The sequence below is a fragment of the Schistocerca nitens genome, chromosome 1 (assembly GCF_023898315.1).
Source record: "Schistocerca nitens isolate TAMUIC-IGC-003100 chromosome 1, iqSchNite1.1, whole genome shotgun sequence".
Lineage (NCBI taxonomy): Eukaryota > Metazoa > Arthropoda > Insecta > Orthoptera > Acrididae > Schistocerca > Schistocerca nitens.
Window position 1 is genome coordinate 97,459,261 of NC_064614.1, and position 22,668 is coordinate 97,481,928.

The following is a 22,668-nucleotide window of genomic DNA, read 5'->3' on the forward strand; positions in this document are numbered from 1 at the left end:
TGAACTCTGAACTTTTGTGTCACGTAACACTCATTGTTATACTAATATTATGATAAATATGCTTATTTACTTTGATGGAGTAAATAAAAACTTAATGAATTTGCATACGTTGACTTTTATTTCTTGAGGAAAACGGAAAAAATCTTCCGGGGTTTCTCAGCAGATGATACAAAGAAATTAGTTTTTTTACGAAAAATCGATTTTTAAAAATTTCTGTAGCAAAAAATCCTGACCTGATAGAACAAAACCAAGGTCATTTTCGGACTCAGGGCATCAAAATTAGTCTAATTCAGCGGGAAAACCCTAGACTTTTTTAAAAAAATCTTTTTTTGTTGCCCAGTGTAATAAAAAAAGAAGGAAGTTCTTGCTATCTAAAAATAAGCAAAACTAAGTATGCAATATAACTTCATTAGAACTCTAGAAAACCTATACAAAATAATGTTAATAATATTATTATTGTTTATGTTTAGTGGTATAATTGTCATTATTGTGAGTTTCACTCTCTGGTGAATTTGCGCCACTCAGTGCATAATCTAGGTCATCACCTGCACTACTGATAGACACCATGAATGTTATTATTCACACAAAATAATGATGAAGTTTACAAAACAAGTTATACTGCAGAAAACAACAAATACACTCAACTGTCATGGCCACCAGCCTTGCTGACATACTTAAACCTCAACAGATATGCACCACTCATGCATACACTGTTATGGCATGGCTATTGTATGCTGCTGGATAGTGCTGCCCCCTATGAAAAACACAGTGAAGATATACCTGCACCATTCTTGCAGCAACCAGATGAAGGTAGAGCTTTTCTGATTTCTGGTGCAAACTCAAAATTAACAATTTTTGACTCAGGGACACATATGTACTTTGGGTATTCTGGCCCTCTGCAGCCATGCCTGTGAGACACAGGCTTTAGTCATTTCCCAGACCACTCAAGGAAGACATTGGCTGGTTGGTATTCTTCCTGATAGTACTATTACTGTATTTTGGCAACAATGCCTGATATGTTGGGCAACTCTGTGACCGATGAATTACTTCCTGAATGGCACAGAATTATCCCGCTAAGTTCACTCCACTTCCACTGCATGAGCTGAGTGATTTTCTCTTAAGGTGTCTAACAAGGTTATCAATTTATGGTTTTGAGTACAGAAAAGTCAATCCACATGGAAATAGCAACTTCCTCATTACCACTGGTGTGATACGGGAGAGGTGAATACTGCACCTCTTTGTTAGCTGTGAGGTAACATGGTCATCTGTAAAGTGAAGGCTGCTTTGGCTCACGTTTCCACACTCACTGAAGGCCAGATTTTAGCCATTCTGTGACAGACCTACAGGTGGCCAGATTGAAAATCAATAAGGGAATCTTAAGATAACTCCTCCATCAAAAGTCGTTTCTCTACTTCCAGTACACTATAGCATGAGGGCAAAAAACTTATGATACTGCACAATTAATAGTGCCCTGTTTACTTTGCCTATATTTTTTTGTTTTTGTGAACAAACAATTACATTTATGAAATGCCACATTTCCATACTACTGGAGTGTGACACAGTGCAGAACATGTCGAAGTCCAATGTGAGTAATATCTTACTAATTTCTGTCAATGTAGGCATACTTGTGGTACAAACACTTTGTGTTACATTAAAACAGACTTTCATTCATAAGGTTATTGTAGTAAGTTGTATTTAGTTTGTAGTACAGGTTACATTTTAACAATGTTTTTCATTAGTGTATTGAACACAACTGTAAACATAAGAGAGAAATTAATCATCAACAGAACATTTTCTTACATTGTCTTAACTGTCTGACAAGGCTCAGATGGTTTACTGTTTCCATGCTTGCAGAAACTCACTGGTCCTGAGTCAAAGAAACTGTCAAACCAGATTTGAAAGGGATTTTTGTCTGGAAAGGAATTTTCTTGATGCTTGTTTGACAAGGAGTGGGACAGGTAAATATTTGAGGGCGAAAGGTCAGAAGAATAGTTATGTGAGGGATGACTTCTGAAACAATTTCCTGGTGAGCTCATTTGTTAAATCACGAGAGTACATTATCATGTGGCAGCGACATGTGGTGCAGTTCTGTCATTTGTTTTTCGTACTCTGTGACCAAAAAGTGTCTCTGTTGCTGGCAAAAAATACTAGCTGCAATGGACACAACTCTGCAGAGGAGTCATTCTTTTGATTTTTGTTGATTTGAATTGGAGCAAGCCAAGCAATACTCCTAAACATGACTTCTCAATCTTGCCTACTAATACTGAATTTAGAAAATCATTCACACCACAACAATCTTTCTTGAAATATTAAAACTCCTTTTCTAACATGTTTTGCCCAAACACAATACCAATGTGTTCACCCAAAGAAAAAAATATGTTGCAAATGTTAGATGTTTGTCCACTTGCAACTCTATTTTACAATGCTTGAACAATGTTAATAAGTTTCGAGTATGCAAAATCCAGTATGAAACTGTAAGATAAATATTAGAATTTCCAATCAGAAAACGATAACTGATAAAAACACTCATAGCATCATACTGCATTTACCTGGTGAGATAGCACCTAAACATCTGAGGGCATGTGATTAGTAGCCACTAACAACTGCAGGGTGAGGAAGCTCACGAGTGTAAACTGTTCTGCACAATTGTTTCTGGAAGTTTTTGATATTACTGGAGGATTCAAAAGTGAAGCACATTATATTTGAGGTTCCATCAGACTGATAACTTTAGCAGACACCCAAAACCTGATTTGAAAAATAGAAGAAATGGACTCGAGCTCGTGACTTTATGTCCACATTGAGTGACATTTACCACTAGACTACGAGCATGTACAGCACTGTAATAGCTGCTTGAGAAGAAGAATACACTTTCTCCACATTGAGTGATGTTTACTACTAGACTATGAACATGTGCAGCACTGTAATAGCTACTTGAGAAGAAGATAACACTTCCTCCAGAAACTTTCACATCCTACAGTCTTGCTAGATTGTGAATATGGCCAGACTGAATTCTGTGTGGCAGCCAGCTTTCTTGGCTGCTTTAAGTGAACAATTCTGACTTAGTCTTGCAGCAGCTGGCCAGTGATCAGTTTTTTATCCCTAAGACTGTATGTACGTTCCACATCTCCTCCTAAGCTACTGCATCATTTTCAACCAAACTCAGTACATATATCAATTTTTGTCTGCAAAGAAGGTGGGGTGAAAACAGAGTGACATAGGGCATGGATAAAAAGGGAGACAGGAGATGGACAGAAAGAGGTGGGAGTAGCAGATGGACAGAGGGAGGGATCAGAGGAGATAGCCAGAGAGTTGGGGGAGGAAGACATGGGTTGAGAGAGGTGAGTGTGGGAGATGGACAGAGATAGTGGTTTGGATGAGATAGCCAGATTGGGGAGGGGCAGGGGGGATATCTAAAGAGAATGGGTGGAGGCGGAAATGGGGAGAAAGAGGGACGATGAGAAAATGTATGTAATGGGTGGAGGAGGAAATTGACAGAGAGTGGCAGGAGGACATGCGTGCAATATACATGACATATGCATTTGCGAGCAACCCCATGAGAATAGGCTTGTAAAGAAAGAAATGTAAGGGGCAAAGAGTTAAATTAATTGGGACCATAAGTTAACTATCAAATTTCACACCAAGACTGAGACAGTGATGGAGAAAAATATGGCTATACTATTGGAACTGACAGTAACAGATGCACCAGCAGGTTGACTCTTCAGACAAATTTGTACATATTAATGAAAAACTAATGCAAACTGTTTGGGTGTTGAGATAAAAAATACATTTGGAGTAATTACTTGAAATAAAATAAAAATCATGTAAAACCCCTCACATGTTTCAGCTAAATATGCAGTGCCATAAAAGCTCATTATGTTGAAGAAAATATGGCAAGTGTAGTAGAGTACTAATATGTTCCATTGAGTTGCTATAACATCAAAAATAATCAGTTATCGATAGTATAAAGTAATTGGATAGATAAAAGAATCTACCGGTACTCATCAACTGGTAGCAAGAGAACACACACACAAAAAGGTTTAACTTATGCAAGCTTTCGGAGCCAGTGACTCCTTCTTCCAGCAGAAGAGCTGAAGGAGGAGAAAGAGGGGTCATGGAAAAGGCCTGGAGAGGTTTAGGAAAAGGGGTACAGTTCAGAAAAGTCACACAGAACCCCAGGTCATGGGAAACTTATCGAATGGGATGAGAAGGGAAGAGTGTAGCGGATGAGATTTGAAAACCTGAGAGCTTAAAGGTAAAAGGTAGGGTAATATGCAAGATGGAGATTACTACTAAAACATCATGCATGAGTCAGTAAGAGTGAAAAGCTAAGTGCATTGTATGTAACAGAGGTGGGAGAGGAGACTGCGAAAATCAGACAGGTCAGGAAATGAAAGATGTAGAAAACTAAAATAGAGTGAAGAAAGCAGTAGTTACTGTGAAAAATGCAGAGACAGAATGAATTAATGTAAATTAAGGGCAGGTGGGCAGCAAGAACTAAGAACATGTTGTAGCACTAGTTTCCACCTGCGGAGTTCTGAGAAACTGGTGTCTGGGGCAAGAACCCAGATGGTGAGTGTAGTAAAACAGGGACCAAGGTCACGACTATAGTATTGTAGATCACGCTCTGCAACAGAATTTTGTGTGTTGCTGGTATACACCCTCTGCCTGTGCCCATTCATTCTGACTGATAATTGGGTGGTAGTCAAGCTAATGTAAAAGTCTGAACAGTGTCCACATAACAGATGGTGTATGACGCGTCATTTCACAGGTGGCTGCCCCTTTGGTAATATATGTTTGGTCAGTTACAGGGTTGGTATAAGTGGTGGTGGGAGAATTCATAGTGCAAGTGTTGCATCAGCGATTGTCACAGGGATAGGAGCCATAATGTAGGGAGATGGATGCAAAAGGAGCACAGGGTCTGAAAAGGATATTGCAAAGAAATGCTATTCTAGGTGTGTTGGACACAATTTCAGACAGAATGGATCTCATTTCAGGGCATGACTTTAAGGAAGTCTTAGCCTTGTTGAAGTAGCTGATTAACACATCCAAGACAGGATGTGGTGTGCTCTGAGTTAGTTTCTTGGAGGCACCAGCAGTACCAGGATTGGATGTGATGGCTTGGGAAACCTGCTTTTATCTTCTTCCTAAGATCCACAAACCCAATCATCCTGGTCGTCTTATAGTTGCTGGCTTAAGAGCACCCATCAAACATATATCTACCTTACTTGATCAACATCTGCAACTCATACTACATAGATTTCCTCCCTATATTAAAGATAACAACAATTTCCTAGAGCATCTGATATCTGTGCCTGTTCCATGCCCAGCACACACCTTGCTTGTCATCATTGATACCAACATCCCCCATGTAAATGGTCGGTCTGCTGCTGAACATTTCCACAGTCAGTGCCCACCTGATTCCAAACCTATGACATCCTTCTTGCTCATCTTAATCAACTGTATACTTACCAGTAATTACTTCACCTTTGAGGGGCAGACAAACAAACAGATCAGGGGTATGGCCATGGGAACCAGGATCGTCGCTTGCTATGCCAAACTTTTCATCAGTCACTTGGACGATACTTTCCTTTGATTCATAAGCCTTCGGCCCCTGATCTGGTTTAGATAAATTGTTTACATCTTTGCCATATGGGTCCAGGGTGGGTCTGACCTGTTAAAATTCCTGGAATCTCTAAGTACTTTCTGCCAATTAAACTTCACATGGTCCTATTCTGAACACCATGCCACTTTTCTTGATGTTGATCTCATCCTCACTGAAGGCCAGCCAAACACTTCTGTCCACATTAAACCTACTAACAAACAACAGTACTTACATTTTAACAGTTGCCATTCTTTCCAGGTCAAACATTCCCTCCCGTACAGCCTTGGCATTTGAGGCAAATGTATTTGTTTGGATGCACACTCTTTACAGCAATACACCATCATTCTCACCAGTCTTCATTGGACGTAAATACCCCAACAGCCTAATTCAAAAACAGATTTCCCAGGCCATCACAGACAATTGTGATATTGCTGATCCCTCCAACAAACCCCCCTGGAGAAACTTCCTGGCAGATTAAATCTGTGTGCCCGACCGAGACTCGAACTCGGGAGAAGCAAAGCTGTGAGGACCGGGCGTGAGTCGTGCTTCGGTAGCTCAGATGGTAGAGTACTTGCCCGCGAAAGGCAAAGGTCCCGAGTTCGAGTCTCGGTCGGGCACACAGTTTTAATCTGCCAGGAAGTTTCATATCAGCACACACTCTGCTGCAGAGTGACAATCTCATTCTGGGAACCTTGGAGAACTCCATTTGTCACTCAGTATAATCCTGATCTTTGATGTATTAATCAGCTAATTCAACAAGGCCATGACTTCCTAAAATCATGCCCTGAAATGAGAGCCATTGTGTGAGATTTTACCCACTACACCTAGAACAGCTTTTTTTGTCACTCTCCCAATCTCCACAATATTATTGTCAGACCCTGTGCTGCTCCTGCACCCATCTCGCTACTCTATGGCACCTATTCCTGTGATTGTAGCTGCTGTAAGACTTGCCTTGTGCACCCTTCTTCCGCCATCTATACCAGCTCTGTGACTGGTAAAACATCTACTATAAAAGAGAGAGCCACCTGCAGAACGACCAATGTCATATACCAGCTATTATGTAAACACCGTTCAGCGTTTTGCATCGGCATGAGTACATCCAGTTATCAGTCAGGATGAATAGGCATACGCAGAGTGCATTTTACAGCAACACACAATATCCTGTTGCATAGTTTGCTGTACAACATGACAGCCTGTTTCACCACATGCACCATCTGGGTTTTTCCCCTAGACACCAGTTTCTCTGCAGGTGGGAACTAACGCTACAACATGGCCTTGTTTCTTGCCAACCAACTGGCCTCAATTTACATTAATTCCTTCTGCACTTCTTCACAGTAACTACTCCTTTCTTCACTCAATTTTAGTTTTCTACATCTTTCATCTTCTGATCTGTATGTTTTTTTGCCATGCCCCCATCCAGCATCTGTTACATACAATGCACTTAGCTTTTCACTCTTATTAACTCATGCACAATGTTTTAGTAGTAATCTCTGTCTTGCATATTACCCTGTCTTCCACCTTTAAGCTCTCAGGTTTCCAAGTCTCATCCAGTACAGTTTTTCCTTCCCATCCCATCCAGTAAATCTCCCCTAACCTGGGGTTGTGTGTGACTTTTCTGAACTGTACCTCTTTTCCTAAACCTCTCCAGGCTTTTTCCTTCACCCTTCTTCCTTCTCCTTCAAATCTTCTGCTGGAAGAAGGAGCCACTGGCTCCAAACACTTGCATAAGTTAAACCATTTAGGGTGTGTGTTCTCCTGCCACACATGGTAAGTAGTTTTTTTTACGTATCCAGTTATATAATATGTTCCCTTTGTTGTCATGTGCCATTAGCAGGTAGCAGCTTGTGTTCCTTGATTACTACTCTTTTGATATCAAGTTTTTATATGCTTCAGGCAAATCTTGTTTAAGGGCATGCATTATTTTTATTGTAATGTTACAGATATGTAAAGTGATCCAATGCTTGCATGTGATAGCTATATGAACTCACTGTTATGTCTAAATAATACTTTGACATTTTACCAGATTAACAATATCGTCCAGTTAAGAACACAGTATTATGTTAAAAATTATTGGGAATATATGGAGCCCATTTCATTCTGAGATCATTGGGAATAAAACATGCTGCATTACTATATACAAACAATGGTGTACATAGATAAATATGTGTAATGGGAAAAACATATCTTTTTATTAACAACAAAATATCTTCCAAATGTTATTCCATGATATTCAAGAGAGGAAATAATGAAATTCACTTCAAATTCTTGAGATGTAATGAACTTTTAATATGAAACATTTTGTGACAAAATTTGTAGTTTTATTAGACACATTTTAATTACTCTTGGCACAAGTGACACTGAAATTAAGTACTTTTAATTTCATTTTTAAAAATAAAAATTCTTAATTCACTCTAAGTCCCAGAGCTTGAGTTGTAGGTACCACAGAATTATAATATTAAAAATAGTTTTTCTGCCTTTGTGAGGATGACATTTGCCATTGGAAGTGATGGGAAGTTTTCTGCACATCATGACAGTACTTTATTTGTATTTCACGAAAGACAGTACCTTAGGCCATGGGACTTTCAACCCATTTATTGTAGTCTGTACTCAATTTTTCACTGCACTATTGTTCTTATAAGTCTTCAGTCAGAAAACACACCTGACACTTCTCTGAATTGAACTCAGTTCATGTCAAAAATGTGCCACAATGAGCAGGGAACTGTACATTTTCACTTATTATCACAGCAGCTTCTTTGTTTTTAATCCCTTGAGTGGTATCACAAAGTGTCTGTGAGATGTGATCCACTCTGAACATTCTGCTAGGTATCAGGATCATAACTCAGGGATGGTTTCTTCATTTCAATCATAGGCAGTATCCCTGTCTCCTGAAAAGATAAAAAAGATAAACAGGCTGTGACACTGTCGCAAATAAAACAGTGACCTGACTAGAATAAATTTCCTTTACTTTACATCTACGGTCACAAACTTTTAGTCAACAGTTTACTGGTTTTGGTCTATAATGACTATCTTCAGATGTGTGTGTTTAGTAAGTTCACCAGATATCGCTATTGTAGGCATACACAAGTCTTCAGTGATTAATTGAACAATGTAAAATAAAGGGAGGATACAATCGGTAAAGTCTGTAATGGGCTTATAAGGTATAAGAGGCATTACAGTAATAAAATGCGATGAAATAGAACATGACAAAAATTAGATTGTTAAAAAGAGGAAGAGTTAAGAGACAGTAATTGACATATGCTCAAGTGCCAATGTTATAGATAATGACATAAGTAATAAACGGCTTCCATAGTGCACAGAATAATATAAAAACTATAAAACAAAAGACTTGTGTATGCCTAAAATAGTGACATCTGGTGAACTTACAACACAAACATCTTGTGGCTACTGTAAGACAGTTTGTTTTGAACAGTAGTGATGCTGACATGATGACTCGTGCATATGCTGTTATTTATAAATATTTGATGATGCTGGTGCTGATTTTGCATTTATCATTTGACAATGCCACTATGGCTTCAATACATTAGGACATTGTTTTTATAAAACAGGTATGCCTCTTCACACTTAAAGTGCACAAATGTATATGTATGTCAGTAGTACTTTTCATTATGGTCTATTTTATTCTTTTAAGCTGTAGACGATCTGCTATTGTATTTATGTTTTCCCGTAGTTTGCTTCAGATCTGAAGATGGTCATTATAGACCAAAATGGGTAATCTGTTGACAAAAAGTTTGTGACCACAGACGTAAAGTAAAGGAAATTTAAAAAAGATAAATATGCATAATGTGGTTACTGGCAACAGCTTTCTTTAAAATAAAAAAAGTGGATAAAACTTGTGCTTGATAGACACACAGCAAGAGAGAGTGTAAAAAACATGATAAATTTCACGTTTTGTCATATCAAGGGACAATGTAAGAAGGACTGGAAGATGGAGAATATACTTGAAAGGCACATGAGAACAGAGAACTTATTCTGAATGCAACATTAAGGGGAGAGTTTCCAGTTACGCGAGATGAGTGTTTAATCAGTTTCACTCAACAGCCCTGGCTTAGGGTCTGTGTTAGCAAAAAGTTCAAAGAGATTTGGAAATTCTCACTTTTTTGTGCCACCTTCAAATATTTCTCCACTTTGTCCTGATAAGTACTGACTTTTCATCTGCACATAATTATTAGTTTGTCAGGAAACAAACTGGAGGCTAAACTACCATACATCAACAATGCTAAGACAAAAATAATAATTACAGTGCCTCAAATGTTTTAGTGACAAATTTTCTTGTACTAATTTTATGTTGCCCATGTCATTCTTCATATACTTGTAGTTCATGCGAGGCCTGTTTAAAAAATTCTGGGACATTCATAATGTCGCGCTAAAGGTGTGTTGGGGTGAAATGTGGTTAGCATCCCTACACACACCTGTGTTTAACGTGTAACTGCTGGAAGTTTTATTGTTGTGTGTCTTACTTATTGTTCAGTGCTGTATCAAGTAGAACATTGTGTCATACAGTTTGTGAATTTTGAGATGGCAGGATTAGAGGAGCAAAGCAAATTCTGCTTGAAATTCAAGAAAACATTTACAGAGACATACCAAGTGATGTAGGAAGCCTACGGTGAGAAGTGCTTAAACCATACTTGGTGTTAAAAATGGTTCACATGCTTTAAAAATGGCCAGGCAGAGGTTAATGACCCTTGTTCAGGACAACCTTCGATGTCCACTGACGACGCTCCTGTCGGGAATGTCAATGAAATTGTGTGTGTCTCGTGTCATGAAATCCTAACACAGCATCTTGGAATGCACTGTGTTGCTACTAAGTTCATCCCACAGCTCATGAGTGAAGACCAGAAAGACCTTTGCCTCGCAGTCTGTGACGAGTTTTTGGACTGTGCAAATGAGAACAATATGTTCCTTAAGAGAACCATAACTGGTGATGAGATGTGGGTCTATGGTTATGATGTTGGGACCAAGGTTCAGTCTTCACAATGGGTTGGGAAAGTTTCTCCAAGACTGAAACAAACTTGTCAGGTCAGATCACATGTCAAAGCCATGCTCATAGTTTTCTTTGGCTTTGAAGGATTAATTCATTATGAATTTATGCCACAGGGAGAAACTGTTAATTGATGGTACTACCAGGAGGTGTTGCGATGCCTGCAAGAAAATGTGAGAAGGAAACAGCCTGAAATGTGGTAAGACAATTCATGGCTCTTGCATCACGATGATGCACCTGCACATTCATCCACCTGGTGCGTGACTATTGCACAAAAAAAAAAAAAAAAAAAAAAAAAAAAAAAAAAAAATACTGTGCTGTCTCATCCTCCATACTCTCCAGACTTGGCCCCTGTGGACTTCTTTTATTTCCATAGTTGAAAACCCCATTGACCAAATGAAGATGTTTAACAACAGAGGAGATAGAAGAAAATTTGCTGATGGCGCTTCATGTGATCCACCAAGAGGCACACCAAGACTGCTTCTAGAAGTGGAAACAGCATTGGGAGTGGTGTATCAATTGTGGAGGAGAGTATTTGGAAGGACACCATGCACAGTAAGTAACAGGTAAGCATAGAAAAAATTTGTGGACAAAGCTAGAGATTTATGTGAACAGAAATCATATGTGTTGATGAATACTGCACCAGCATCATCTAAAACTCTGCACCAGTCAGAAGTTATCAGACCTAACAGAATAAATTTTATCTATTTAAAATTATATAGGATAGTGAATTCTCAGTCTAATATAAAGGATGAATGTAACCAGCAGCACCTCATGAAATAAAAATCTATTACATTTGCATGTATTAAATAATGATATTTTATAATTGGTTTTGGTTTTGTTTTGCTTTAGGATGCAAAAACATCTGGGGTCATATGCACCCAAGTCAAAACTATAGAACACGAAGACAGAGAGGAGTTAAAAAACAACTATACATCAGTCCGAATTGACATAACAGAGGACAGCTAAAAACGGGCACGTGGAAAAAGGACTAAAAAAGACACCATACAGAAATGGAGGTCCAAAAACTAAAAATTAAATGGCCTTCACCATATTGCTTTGGTAGATAAAAAGTAAGACGTGATCGACAGCCCACGTGTCATTTGTTAAAACAGCGGATAACTCAGACAGCAAACCCAAATGAGAATGTTAAAGGTTAAAAAATGGACATTCTAGCAGGAAGTGGCAGACAGTTAAAACTTGACTGCAATGTGTACAAAGAGGTGATGTAGCGCCACTTAGCAAATGATGATGGCTCAAAAAGCAGTGCCCAATATGCAACTCAGTTAAAATAACCTCGTTCCGGCAGGAGGGCCTAGAGGAGGTCATCCAAGCCACTGTGAGAGGCCTAATAAGCCAGAGCTTATTCCCGTGAAGGGAGGACCATTGGCCATGCCAAAGGGACACCACCTTCTGACAGACGGCAACACAGAGATCATCAGAGGGAATATACGTACTCATGGGCTGAGGTACGAGGACTGCAGCTTCGGCAGCAGCATCAGCAGCCTCGTTTCCTGGCAGACTGATATGACCAGGAACCTACAAAAACATCACACTGGCTCTACCAAGAGTGAGCAGTTGATAGTTTTCCTGGACCCGCTGCACTAAGGGATGGGCGGTGTACAGCACACATAGACTTTGAAGGGCACTGAGTGAGTCTGAGCAGAGGACACAATTGAAAAGGCTGTGTTGTCAAATGTACTCTGTGGCCTGATACAAGGCGAAGAGCTCAGCTACAAATACTGAGGAGTGTGCCGGAAGGTGATATCGAAAGACATTGGTGCCAATGATGAAGGCACACCCAACCCCACGGTCAGTTCAAGAGCCATCAGTGTACACAAAGGTACTATTGCGAAGTTCCATGTGAAGGTCGTGAAACTGAAGGTGATAGACTGAGGTTGGCGCAGTGTCCTTAGGAAGTGAATGAAGGCCAGGGTTAACATGGGCTGCTTCACGAAGCCAAGGTGGTGAAGGGTTCACACCCACCAGAAAAGGTGCAGGTAGTGTGAAGTTAAGCCACTATAGCAAGTGCCGAAAGTGGACTCCAGGATGTAACATAGAAGGAGTATGAGGCCCATATTGACAAGCAAAGGAATCGTCAAAGGAGGAGGCATAGGATGGGTGGTCACTCATGGCAAACAAACGGCATGCATACCTGATGGTGTAAAAGGCGCCTGTGGCCAAATGGATGCCATGATGGTGGATAATGTTGAGACAGCATAAGAGGGATGGGTATACAGATGCATAAACAAAGCACCCATAATCGAGTTTCAGACAGACATGGGACAGTTACAAATGAAGGAGGGTGGTTCGATCAGCACCCCAGGAAGTACCATTGAGGACACATAGGACATTGAGGAACAGCGTACAGCGGGCTGCCAGGTAAGACACATGGGAGGACCAAGAGTGTTTCCTATCGAGCATGAGCCCCAGGAATTTCGTAGTTCCAACAAACGGAAGGGCAACAGGCCCAAGATATAAAGATGATGGAAGAAACCACTTGCATCACCAGAAATTTATATAGATGGTTTTGTCAGTGGAAAAGTGAAAGTTGTTGTAGATGCTCCAGGAGTAAAGACGACGATCAAGACACCGCTGAATATGCCTCTCAGTGAGACAGGTCTATGGAGAACTGCAATAGATGGCAAAATTGTCAACAAAAAGGGAGCCAGAGATGCCCGGTGGGAGGCAGGCCATGATAGAGTTAATGGTGATAGCAAAAAGGATGACACTCAGGACGGAACCCTGAGGCACACCGTTTTTCTGGATAAAGCTGTCTGACAACACAGAACCCAGATGCACCTTGAAAATTAGATCTTATAAAAATGCTGGAAGGAAACAGGGCAGATGCCCACGGAAGCCCCACATGTAAGGAGTACAGCAGGTGTCATAGGCCTTCTCCAAAACATGGCCACAGTCTGGGATTTCTGCAGAAAACCATTCATGACATGGGTGGACAAAGTAACAAGATGGTCAACTGCGGAACACTGTGCTCAAAATCCACACTGTGCATTCATCAGTAAATTACAAGACTCGAGCCACCATACTAGCCAGGCATGAATCACACATTCCATCACCTTGCAAACGCAGCTGGTAAGAGAGATGGGGTGGTAGCTGGAAGGAAGGTACGAGTAAGACGGTGGCTTCACACCAGTGGATGGGAAATGTGTCCTCTGCCCAGATGCGGCTGTATGTGTTAAGCAGAAAGTGCTTGCCCGCAAGAGAAAGGTGCTGCAACATCTGAATGTGGATGGCGTCTGGCCCTGGGGTTGAGGATCAGGATGAACTGAGAGAATGATCAAGCTCCCTCATAGTAAAGGCGGCATTGTAGCACTCACGATTCAGAGAAGAGAAGAGAAGAGAAGAGAAGAGAAGAGAAGGGAAGGGCATTGCCCCAGCCTCCCCCGCTTGTCTGCGATGGAGGAAGGCAGGGTGATAGTGGGAAGAGCTCGAAACTTCCGTAAAATGGTGGCCCACAGTGTTGGAGATAGCAATAGGGTCCACGATAACATCATCTGCTACTGTGAGGCCAGAAATGGGGCAATGGATCTTGGTACCAGAGATCCATCATAGGTCAGGCCACATCACAGAGGAAGGGGTGGAACTGTTAAAAGAACTAGTGAATGAAATCCAGCTAGCTGGTTCGCTATCCCGAAGAATGCGATGACACTTTGCATGCACCTGTTTATAATGAATGCAATTTGCCATCTTAGGATGATGGTTAAAAACATGGAGAGCTCAATGTGCAAATTTCATAGCTGCACACCTCAGTCCACCAAGGGACTGGAATATGACATGGTAAAGAGGAAGTGCGAGGAAGGAAAGGTTCAGCAGCAGTAAGGATAATGTTGATGAGATAGTCCACCTGGTCATCAGATTTGGGGAAATTTCCTTCTTTGAAGGTCGCCAGGGAGGACTAAAGCTGCCAGTCAGCCTTAGTAAGCTGCCATTTGGACATGCACATGGATGGGGGAGGAGTCCACAAATGGAGAGCATACGGGAAATGGTCGCTCAAGTAGGTGTCAGTAAGAACGGACCACTCAAGATGATGGGCAAGCTGGGCTGTGCAAAAGGACAGGACCAAATGGGAATAGGTGTGCGAGGAGTCGGAAAGAAAAATGGATGCTCCAGTGTTAAGGCAGAAGAGGAAAAGTTGGTTAAGAAGGTCAGCCAAGAGGGTACCTCATGGACAGGTCCTGGGAGAACCCCAAGGGGGATGATGTGCAGTAAAGTCACCGAGTAGCAAAAATGGGGGAGGAGGTAGCCGCCAAATAAGCTGAAAAAAGTCTGCCCTGGTGACATTGAATGACAGAGGTACATAAATGGTACAAAGGGAAAAAGTCAGGCAGGGAAGGAAAAGGTGAGCTGCAACAGCTTCAAGATGGGTGGACAGGAAGATGGTTTGTCTATGAATGTCATCTCATATAAGCAGCATGACGGCTCTATTAGATGGAATGCTGACCTCAGGAGGAAGGTCAAAACGAATCAACAAGTTACGTGAAAGCTCAAAGCGGTCATGAGGGCACAATTTCATTTCCTGGAGGCATAGTACAAGGGGGTGCTGCGGTGCTAAAAGCAGCCGTAAATCCTCTTTGTGGGACCGAAGGCCATGCGGCCACCGAGTGACAACAGGTGTAGAGTCGCTACTACAGGGCACAGAAGCAGGAGGATCTTGCTTCATGGGGTCCACAGAAGCATTAGCTTGCTTGTGCGGTCGGTCTGTGGAGTCCAATGCTGAAAAACAGTTGGTGCTGCACACCGGCAAGACAGAGGCCGGGATAAGGTACCACATGGCGACACCATCGAAGAGGATCTTTGAGTTGGCAGAAGACTGTTTGCCTTTGGTGGATTTCTTTGAGCCTTTCCATTTAGAGGAAGAATTGGGTGTTGTTTGCCTGGAGGAAGTCTTCACGGGAGTACTCCTTCTGTCCTTTCCTGCTGACTGGTTATGTACCTGGTGGCTTCGTCCCTTGAGGTGAGAGTCTGATGGTTTGTTGCACAGCAGGACAGGGGTTTGGTGATGGTACTTGACACTGGGTGATTTCACAACCTCAGAGCTGAATTTGAGGTCACATGTCTGCATGGCCATGTCTTTCATAGAGCGAGGGTAGCAAGAACAGAACTACAGGTGCCACACAGGAGAACACAGGGTTTGCAACTAGCCACTAACTTGCAAGTTACTGGGTAAGGCACTTTTTCCTTTAGCCTGCTCATCAAGATCCGCAGGACTATCCCGGGAGGAGGCGGCATGGCTGCCATTGCAGTTGATACAATGGGGATGAGGAGGAGGACAATCACCCTCATGTGCATCCCTATCTCAGTTACACAATTGGCTGGCTGTTTACAAGACTAGACGTTCTAGTGTGGTTGAAATGATGACACTGATAGCAGTGCATTGGGTTTGGCACGTATGGCCAGACTGCGATAATTTCATAGCCTGCTTTGATCTTGGACGGTAGCACCAGTCTATCAAAGGTGAGAAAGAGAGTGCGGGTGGGCACTCAGGAGGAATCTACCTTTTCATTACATGATGGATGGCAATGACACCCTGATCAGATAGGTAATAGTGGATTTTGGCCTCAGTTAGACCATTGGGCAGCCTGGTGTAAATTACACCAAGGGACGAATTCAAAGTTCTCTGGGTCTCAACATGAACAGGGTAGCCGTAGTGCAGTGAGGCAGCAAGCAGTTGTTGTGCTTGAGAATCAGAAGCAGTCTGCAAAAGCAAAGTGCCATTCCGTAAACAAGAGCAGGATTTCACAGGGCCGGCACTTGCATCTACACCTTTCTGGATAATAAACGGATTTACCGTGGCGAAGGAATGACCATCTTCAGTACGTGAGACCACGAGGTTCAAATTGCTCTGAGCACTATGGGACTTAACATCTGAGGTCATCAGTCCCCTACAACATAGAACTACTTAAGCCTAACTAACTTAAGGACATCACACTTCCATGCCTAAGGCAGGACTCTAATCTGCGACTGTAGTGGTCATGTGGTTCCAGACTGAAGCACAGCAGACCACGAGGAACTGTGGTGCAGCGGGAAGGGTCTCCAAATCATTAGCCTCATTATGTTTACATTTCATAATCATTGATTGGGAAGATGATTGACTCATTGCGAGAAAATCCCCATGATTGCCAGTATCTCCAGTGGTACCTTCCTTCCAACTGGGGCCTCCATTCACAAGAGGCGCACCCGCCTTAGGTGACTGTTCACACCTCAGGTCACACCTCCCGAACATCTGACAGAGGGACCAATCGGCAATTTGTGAAGGTTGTAGCTGAGGCAATCACCCCTCCCTGGGCCTGGCCTGTACCAGGGGATAAGTGCCAACCCTACATGTCGACCCGGGGCTGGGAATTATGCATTGCCCAGTCACCTGTTACGCATCAGACACTTTGGGCGGCCTTCAGGAGCGCACAGAGAGGAAGAAGAAAAAGAGGAACCACAAACGCCAAAACTGAGGAATGAGAGGAGAAGGGAAAAGAAGAAAGGAAAAAGGGAGCGAAAAACTAAGGTGAGACTGTTCTTACTCCAACAAAACTTCATGGAAAACAGTAAGAAGATGAAGGTACAGAACAATAGGAATAACCTGTGTAGCACTTCAGGCAGCTACAGAGTGTAAAACCATAGGGGAAGACAGAGACTGAAATTCATCCAGCAAATACTGAGGACATTAGGTGCAAGTGCTACTCTGAGATGTAGAAATTGGCATAGGAGAGGAATTTGTGGCAGACCACATCAGAACAGTCACAAAATTGATGATGCATAAAAGAAATGGAAATGTAGGTTGCAATTGTTCAGGCAACAGTGTTGAACTGCTGCTGCAATACTCACCCCGTTGATGTGTGGCATCTCCAGAGCGGCAGGAACGTACGTTGTCCCTGGAGAACACCGCGTACAGGAGCGCTTCAAGGCTGGACGTTGCCGTGACCCGTGGCAGCGGACTGCAAACCGCAGTTCCTCTGCCATTTCTGAGCACAGGGATTGCTAGAACAGAGCAGAAGAAAATTTGAGTAGGAGAAATACAGCTCAGTACTGACATGTTACATAAAACTCCTGATGTATATGGTTACATTAGAATTATTCAGTTTGTTTTCAGATTGTTTGCTGTTGTTACTGGCAGCACAAATCTGTGTAAGGGTCTCAGATATTGGTAGTGTTAATGGCAACAGTAATGTGATTGAGTAATGTGCTAATATTTCTTCAGTGGATGGTAGGAGATGTAGGTAACAGAAGAAAAAGAAGCCAATTATGTTAATATATTTGTCTAAGTACTACTAATCCTAACTGTATTTAATTAATGTTAATTTAATATACAAAACAGCTTTACTGGTGTCAAACATTGAAACATTGATATGTTCCTCAGTCTTTAAGTCTGGATCACAGCAATAAATGGAATTAAGTAGTATACAGAAGTTCTTTACCAGGAGAAGGGGTAAAATAGCGGAACATCAGCCATGGCACCTAGAAATAACTTTGCATTGGAGAGAGTAGTAACTCGAAGAAAGTTTGGGGGGCAGCTAATTACTGTAATACTAGCAATGCCTGTTCGTTTTACCTAGCAGACAGTGACAAAACAGACACAATCAAATCGAGAAACCACACCAGGCCGGGGTACTATTTGTATTAACAGCTATTTCAGTATTAGACAGTGTAAAGTTGTAGGAAGATCAGAGAGAGGGAGAAAAAAAAAGGAAATGCTGGGACCTAAGGATTGAAGAAATGCGTACTGTATTGCTTGTTTCTTATCTTTACTGGCTTTTCCTATATTTCATTTTGTGTCACGCAAAAGAGAAAGTTATTAGTTAATAGGCAATAAAGAGTGCAAATTTTCTGAAGAGTTCTTACTCTCCCAGTCACAAACAATATCACCCAGTATCAATACTGAGGTTTTTTGTAAGGGGGCTCGGATGTCAAATCGTTGGACTGGGAGCAGAAGACGCACCACACGGCATTTTAATTTCCACTGTCCTGAATACAGGTTTGAGGGCTTCCATTACAAAATATACTTTTGAATTCCACAAATCAAAGTACAGTAACGTGCGATAGTTTTTGCTGTGTGAAGAGGCGTGGCACTGCACTTCGGCACATGTAAGACCAAATAACGCATCTTACATTTCCTCAAACGTATATGTTTTATATATCAAAGGCTTCAGAAAGATGTGTGCTGCAAAATGAACATTTTTGAAAAATCTATTTTTTTTTAATTTTTTACGTCCTATCTCAAAAGCTCGAGTGGGACTGTGGTGGTGGTGGTGGTGGTGGTGGTTAGTGGCAAGGGGGGGGGGGGTGACTCCACTATCGTGTTTTTGCCCAGGTACGTAAATATCGTAGATCCGGGGCTGGGTGACAGTAACTACGAGTGTAAATAAAGAAGGACTTGGCCGGAAGAGCCAACAACAACAACAACAACAATAGTGCGGGATTAAGCCCCTCTCGCAGATGGGAAATTTGAAACTGAAAGAGGGTATTGGCGAGATGATTTTATATAAAAGGAAACGGTTTTTAGTGGCCGTAGGGGAAGAGTTTTTTGAAAACTAAATAGTGCTTTCAAGCCGAAAACTTAGTTTGCCTGAACCTGAAAGTTTACAATCGGTTTTTACTGCTAGTTCTGCCTTATGGTAGTGATATATATATATAACAGCCATTTAACACTGAGGGTAGTTGGCCAGTATTCCATTATCATATTTCTTTGACAAAGAAACATGATCCAATATTCATCAAACTTCCTTGACAATTATCTTTGACGTGGCACAAAAATGGGGCATTACACTATCGTCATGTTTTTCGTCAAATTTCAGTTTGGCGGACAACAACTTGTTATGAGCTGCAGTTCCTTGTGCCACAATTGCACTGTTTGTGCATCTGGAAGAAAAGCGGCGGGAAACATACTTGGGTGAATCCATGGGTATTACGGCGAGAAGATAGATGTATTCAGCAAACTTTGTTGCGAGAGTTGCAAGTTAAGGGCGTCAAGTTTTATATAAATTACCGGTACTGATGAATGGATGAGAGTGCACTTCATTATTTGTTCAGTAAAGTGGCTTCTCATTTTACAAAACAGAATACTCACTTGAGAAATCCAGAACACAGGCTCACAGTAACACTGCGATTTCTTGATGCAGGAGAGAGCTGCTCTAGTTACAATACGGCACTCAAATACCAAAGTGCACATTAACCAAAAGAATTCCAGAAACGTGTGATGTGATTTATGGACCAATGAACGGCGAATATCTGAAGGTAAATAAATGTTCAGTGCACTATATGGGCAGTAAGCACTATTTTTATTTTAGAATAATTTAATTAATAGAATTAGTTACCCCAACCACAAAACTAATAAGAAGTATGAAACAGATGAAGCGCTGTTTAACTTGCGGCATCCACAGACAAAGTAGAATGGAAGGCTAAGAATATTCCACCTGCCCATAAACACATGATTAATAGCATGCATTGTGCCCCCATGCTTAACCCCCAAAAGTCGAAGCAAGGTTATTAAAAAGAGTCGAAGGAATGCATCAGCTGTACCGATACCAGTGCTCTTAGCGGTTACATTTTACATTGCAGTGAACAGAAGACGAACGGCTTTTATAATCGAATCTACGATGAGGCTCTAGAGCTATGGTCGAAGCTCTAGAGTTGATCACATTTCTTTGACGAAAGGCGAGATTTGACGACGTCCCCTATGACACCGTCAAATTTGTTTGACATATCAACTTTGATAAAGAAATGTGATAGTGTAATACCGTCCAAAGCGACATAGATATAGCATATTAAATTTCGGGTATGCAGGCCCGCAATAAAATTTCTTCCACTGATATTTCGGCCGCTTATCGTCCGGCCATCTTCAGAGTAAGCTGCGGCCGAAATATCAGTGGTAGAAAATTTGTTTTAGCGGCTACATTCCCGAAATTTAGTAGACTATTCATTACGCCAAGAAAAGTTGAAAATTCACTACACCTAAATGAAACCACAAACATTTTAGAGCATATTGTATTTACAGCTTGTAATAGCCATTCCGCATTCCATGTACTTTATATGTTCATTACCCGGTGTTCTAAATATGGCGTCCTACCATTTTACTTAATCATTCCACAGTGTGAATTCCAGAGTTTCGATTCTACATATGGGTAATGTAATTTCTTCGTTTACTGTCAGTATACTTGTATTACTTACTACTTTTCTATTTATACTCAAATTATTAATCATATACTCACTCTATCAGTCTGCGCATTCTTTTTCGAATTCCAGCAGAATTCTAGGATGGCTACTAGGATAGCAAGTGCCAATCCGCATAGCAAGACGACGAATACACCTCCTACAAATGGAAAGTGAGAAGAATTAGTTCGTTTATATACATCAGAAAAAAGGGAGGAAGGAAGATTAGGGTAAAGTCTCGTCGGCGACGAGGTCAGAGCAGATATAACACTTGCTCGAACTGGGAAAAGTTGGAAAATGCTATCTGCCATGTTCTTTTCGAAGGAACCACCTCGGCATTTACCTTAATGCTTAAGGTATTTGAGGAAACCAATCTGCATATCCAGATGCGGATCTGACCAGCTGCCTTCCCGAATAGAGGTCCAGTGTCATAACCACCTCGCCACACAGCTCGGTCTTACAATAGAATAAAATTTTAGAGTTTCATATTAAATATAGTTTAAAGGCTTAATCTAAAGAACTTTATACTGAACGTTAAGTAGATTTATTTGAATGCATGTTCTTTTCCATTTGCTTGTACTCTTTTCAGTGGCAATGCAAATTCCACCTACGAATCAGTGCGGTATGGGACATGAAGCTGAGATTTTACTCACTGTATACAACAGGAAGCTATTGCGAACTATTGCACGGAAATAACTTATTGAGCTTCCGGGTTGTGGCACTCTGCAGACTGCTTAAGTTTTGTTAAATTTCCATGAGTATCAGACAGCTTGAAAGCACAAGATTTAAGTTTTGGTTGGAGAAATCTTTCAGTTGTGCTAACCGCTTATTCAGCAGAGTCATTAACGAGCTATGTTTCAAGTTTAATCAATAAACTCTGACTTAAGAAAAATTAATAGAAAGTTGCTCAGTTTTCAGTGATACATACTTGTCACTCGCTTACCTATATTCTCAATCCCTAGCGCGTTGGCTTTGGATTCCTTGCTCTTGTCATCCCTGTTACATACATCTCCGGTATTTTTCCACCATTTGTCGTACAGAATCTGGATTATACCTTTCTCCTGCAGCTCCAGGATGGCAAGTGATATTTTGTCTCTCCAAGGTGACCCTGTAACAACAACAATAATAATAATAGTAACAGTGTCACAATATCTGATTATTTACAATAAACATTGTCTTAAATTAGGAAAAATATAGGGAAAAGGAAGACAAAATAGACTGATTTCGCCTAGAACGTAGATGTTCTTGTGTTGCTACATGCAATAAGACCTTTCACTTGTATGATGCAACAATCGACTAATCTCTGACTTAAAATTACCATCATTAGAATGCAAAAAATATTGCAAGAATGTAGGTGGTTCTTCGATTGCTCTGTTAATTTCAGGAAAGAAACAGCTGTTGTACTCGTTTACCTATACTTTCATACACGAGACAAAATTTCAGAAAACGTAGAAGGACCTCATTCACTTTTGCCCTTAATTTTGCTGTCAAACTCTGTGCTACCTAAAAACTCTAGACATCCAGTGAATATCATAGAATCTTCCAAGCTTTTGGATGTACATAACAACGAAAATTTCAGCTAGGAGAAACACTTCATTGAGTTTCTCAAGCGGATAAGTTCAGTCAGATTTTCTCTTTCTGTAGCGGCTTGTTTCAGAAATAAACAAATTAATATTTAAAAACACTTTTGCATATTTCTTCTCATTAATGTCTTACGACCTGGTTTTCTGGACAGATACTGTCCTAGCCAGTCTGTCGCTGGTGTACGAGCAATGTCTTGGCGCCTTCAGCTGAGGACGAAGTTGGCTGACTGGCTAATCATCCACAGAGTATTAAAATTTTATTCGAATATTAATTTTGTTTTAGGATTTACACAAAATAAATGTTTTGTAGATTCCTTCTTTAT

At 41.1% G+C, this 22,668-nt stretch overlaps 1 protein-coding gene across 1 annotated transcript in view; it reads right to left on the minus strand.

Moving 5' to 3' along the window:
* Positions 1-7,933: 7,933 nt before the first annotated feature.
* The window catches only part of LOC126251146 (glutamate receptor ionotropic, kainate 2), a 1,402,037-nt gene continuing 1,387,302 nt past the window's right edge, over positions 7,934-22,668 (minus strand). Inside the window, exons 15-18 of the mRNA XM_049951920.1 lie at positions 21,706-21,870; positions 20,822-20,922; positions 17,442-17,594; positions 7,934-8,487 (exon numbers count right to left, since the gene is read on the minus strand). Of these exons, the coding sequence (XP_049807877.1) occupies positions 8,422-8,487; positions 17,442-17,594; positions 20,822-20,922; positions 21,706-21,870 (485 nt within the window). The 3' untranslated portion in view covers positions 7,934-8,421. The remainder of the gene's footprint in view (positions 8,488-17,441; positions 17,595-20,821; positions 20,923-21,705; positions 21,871-22,668) is intronic.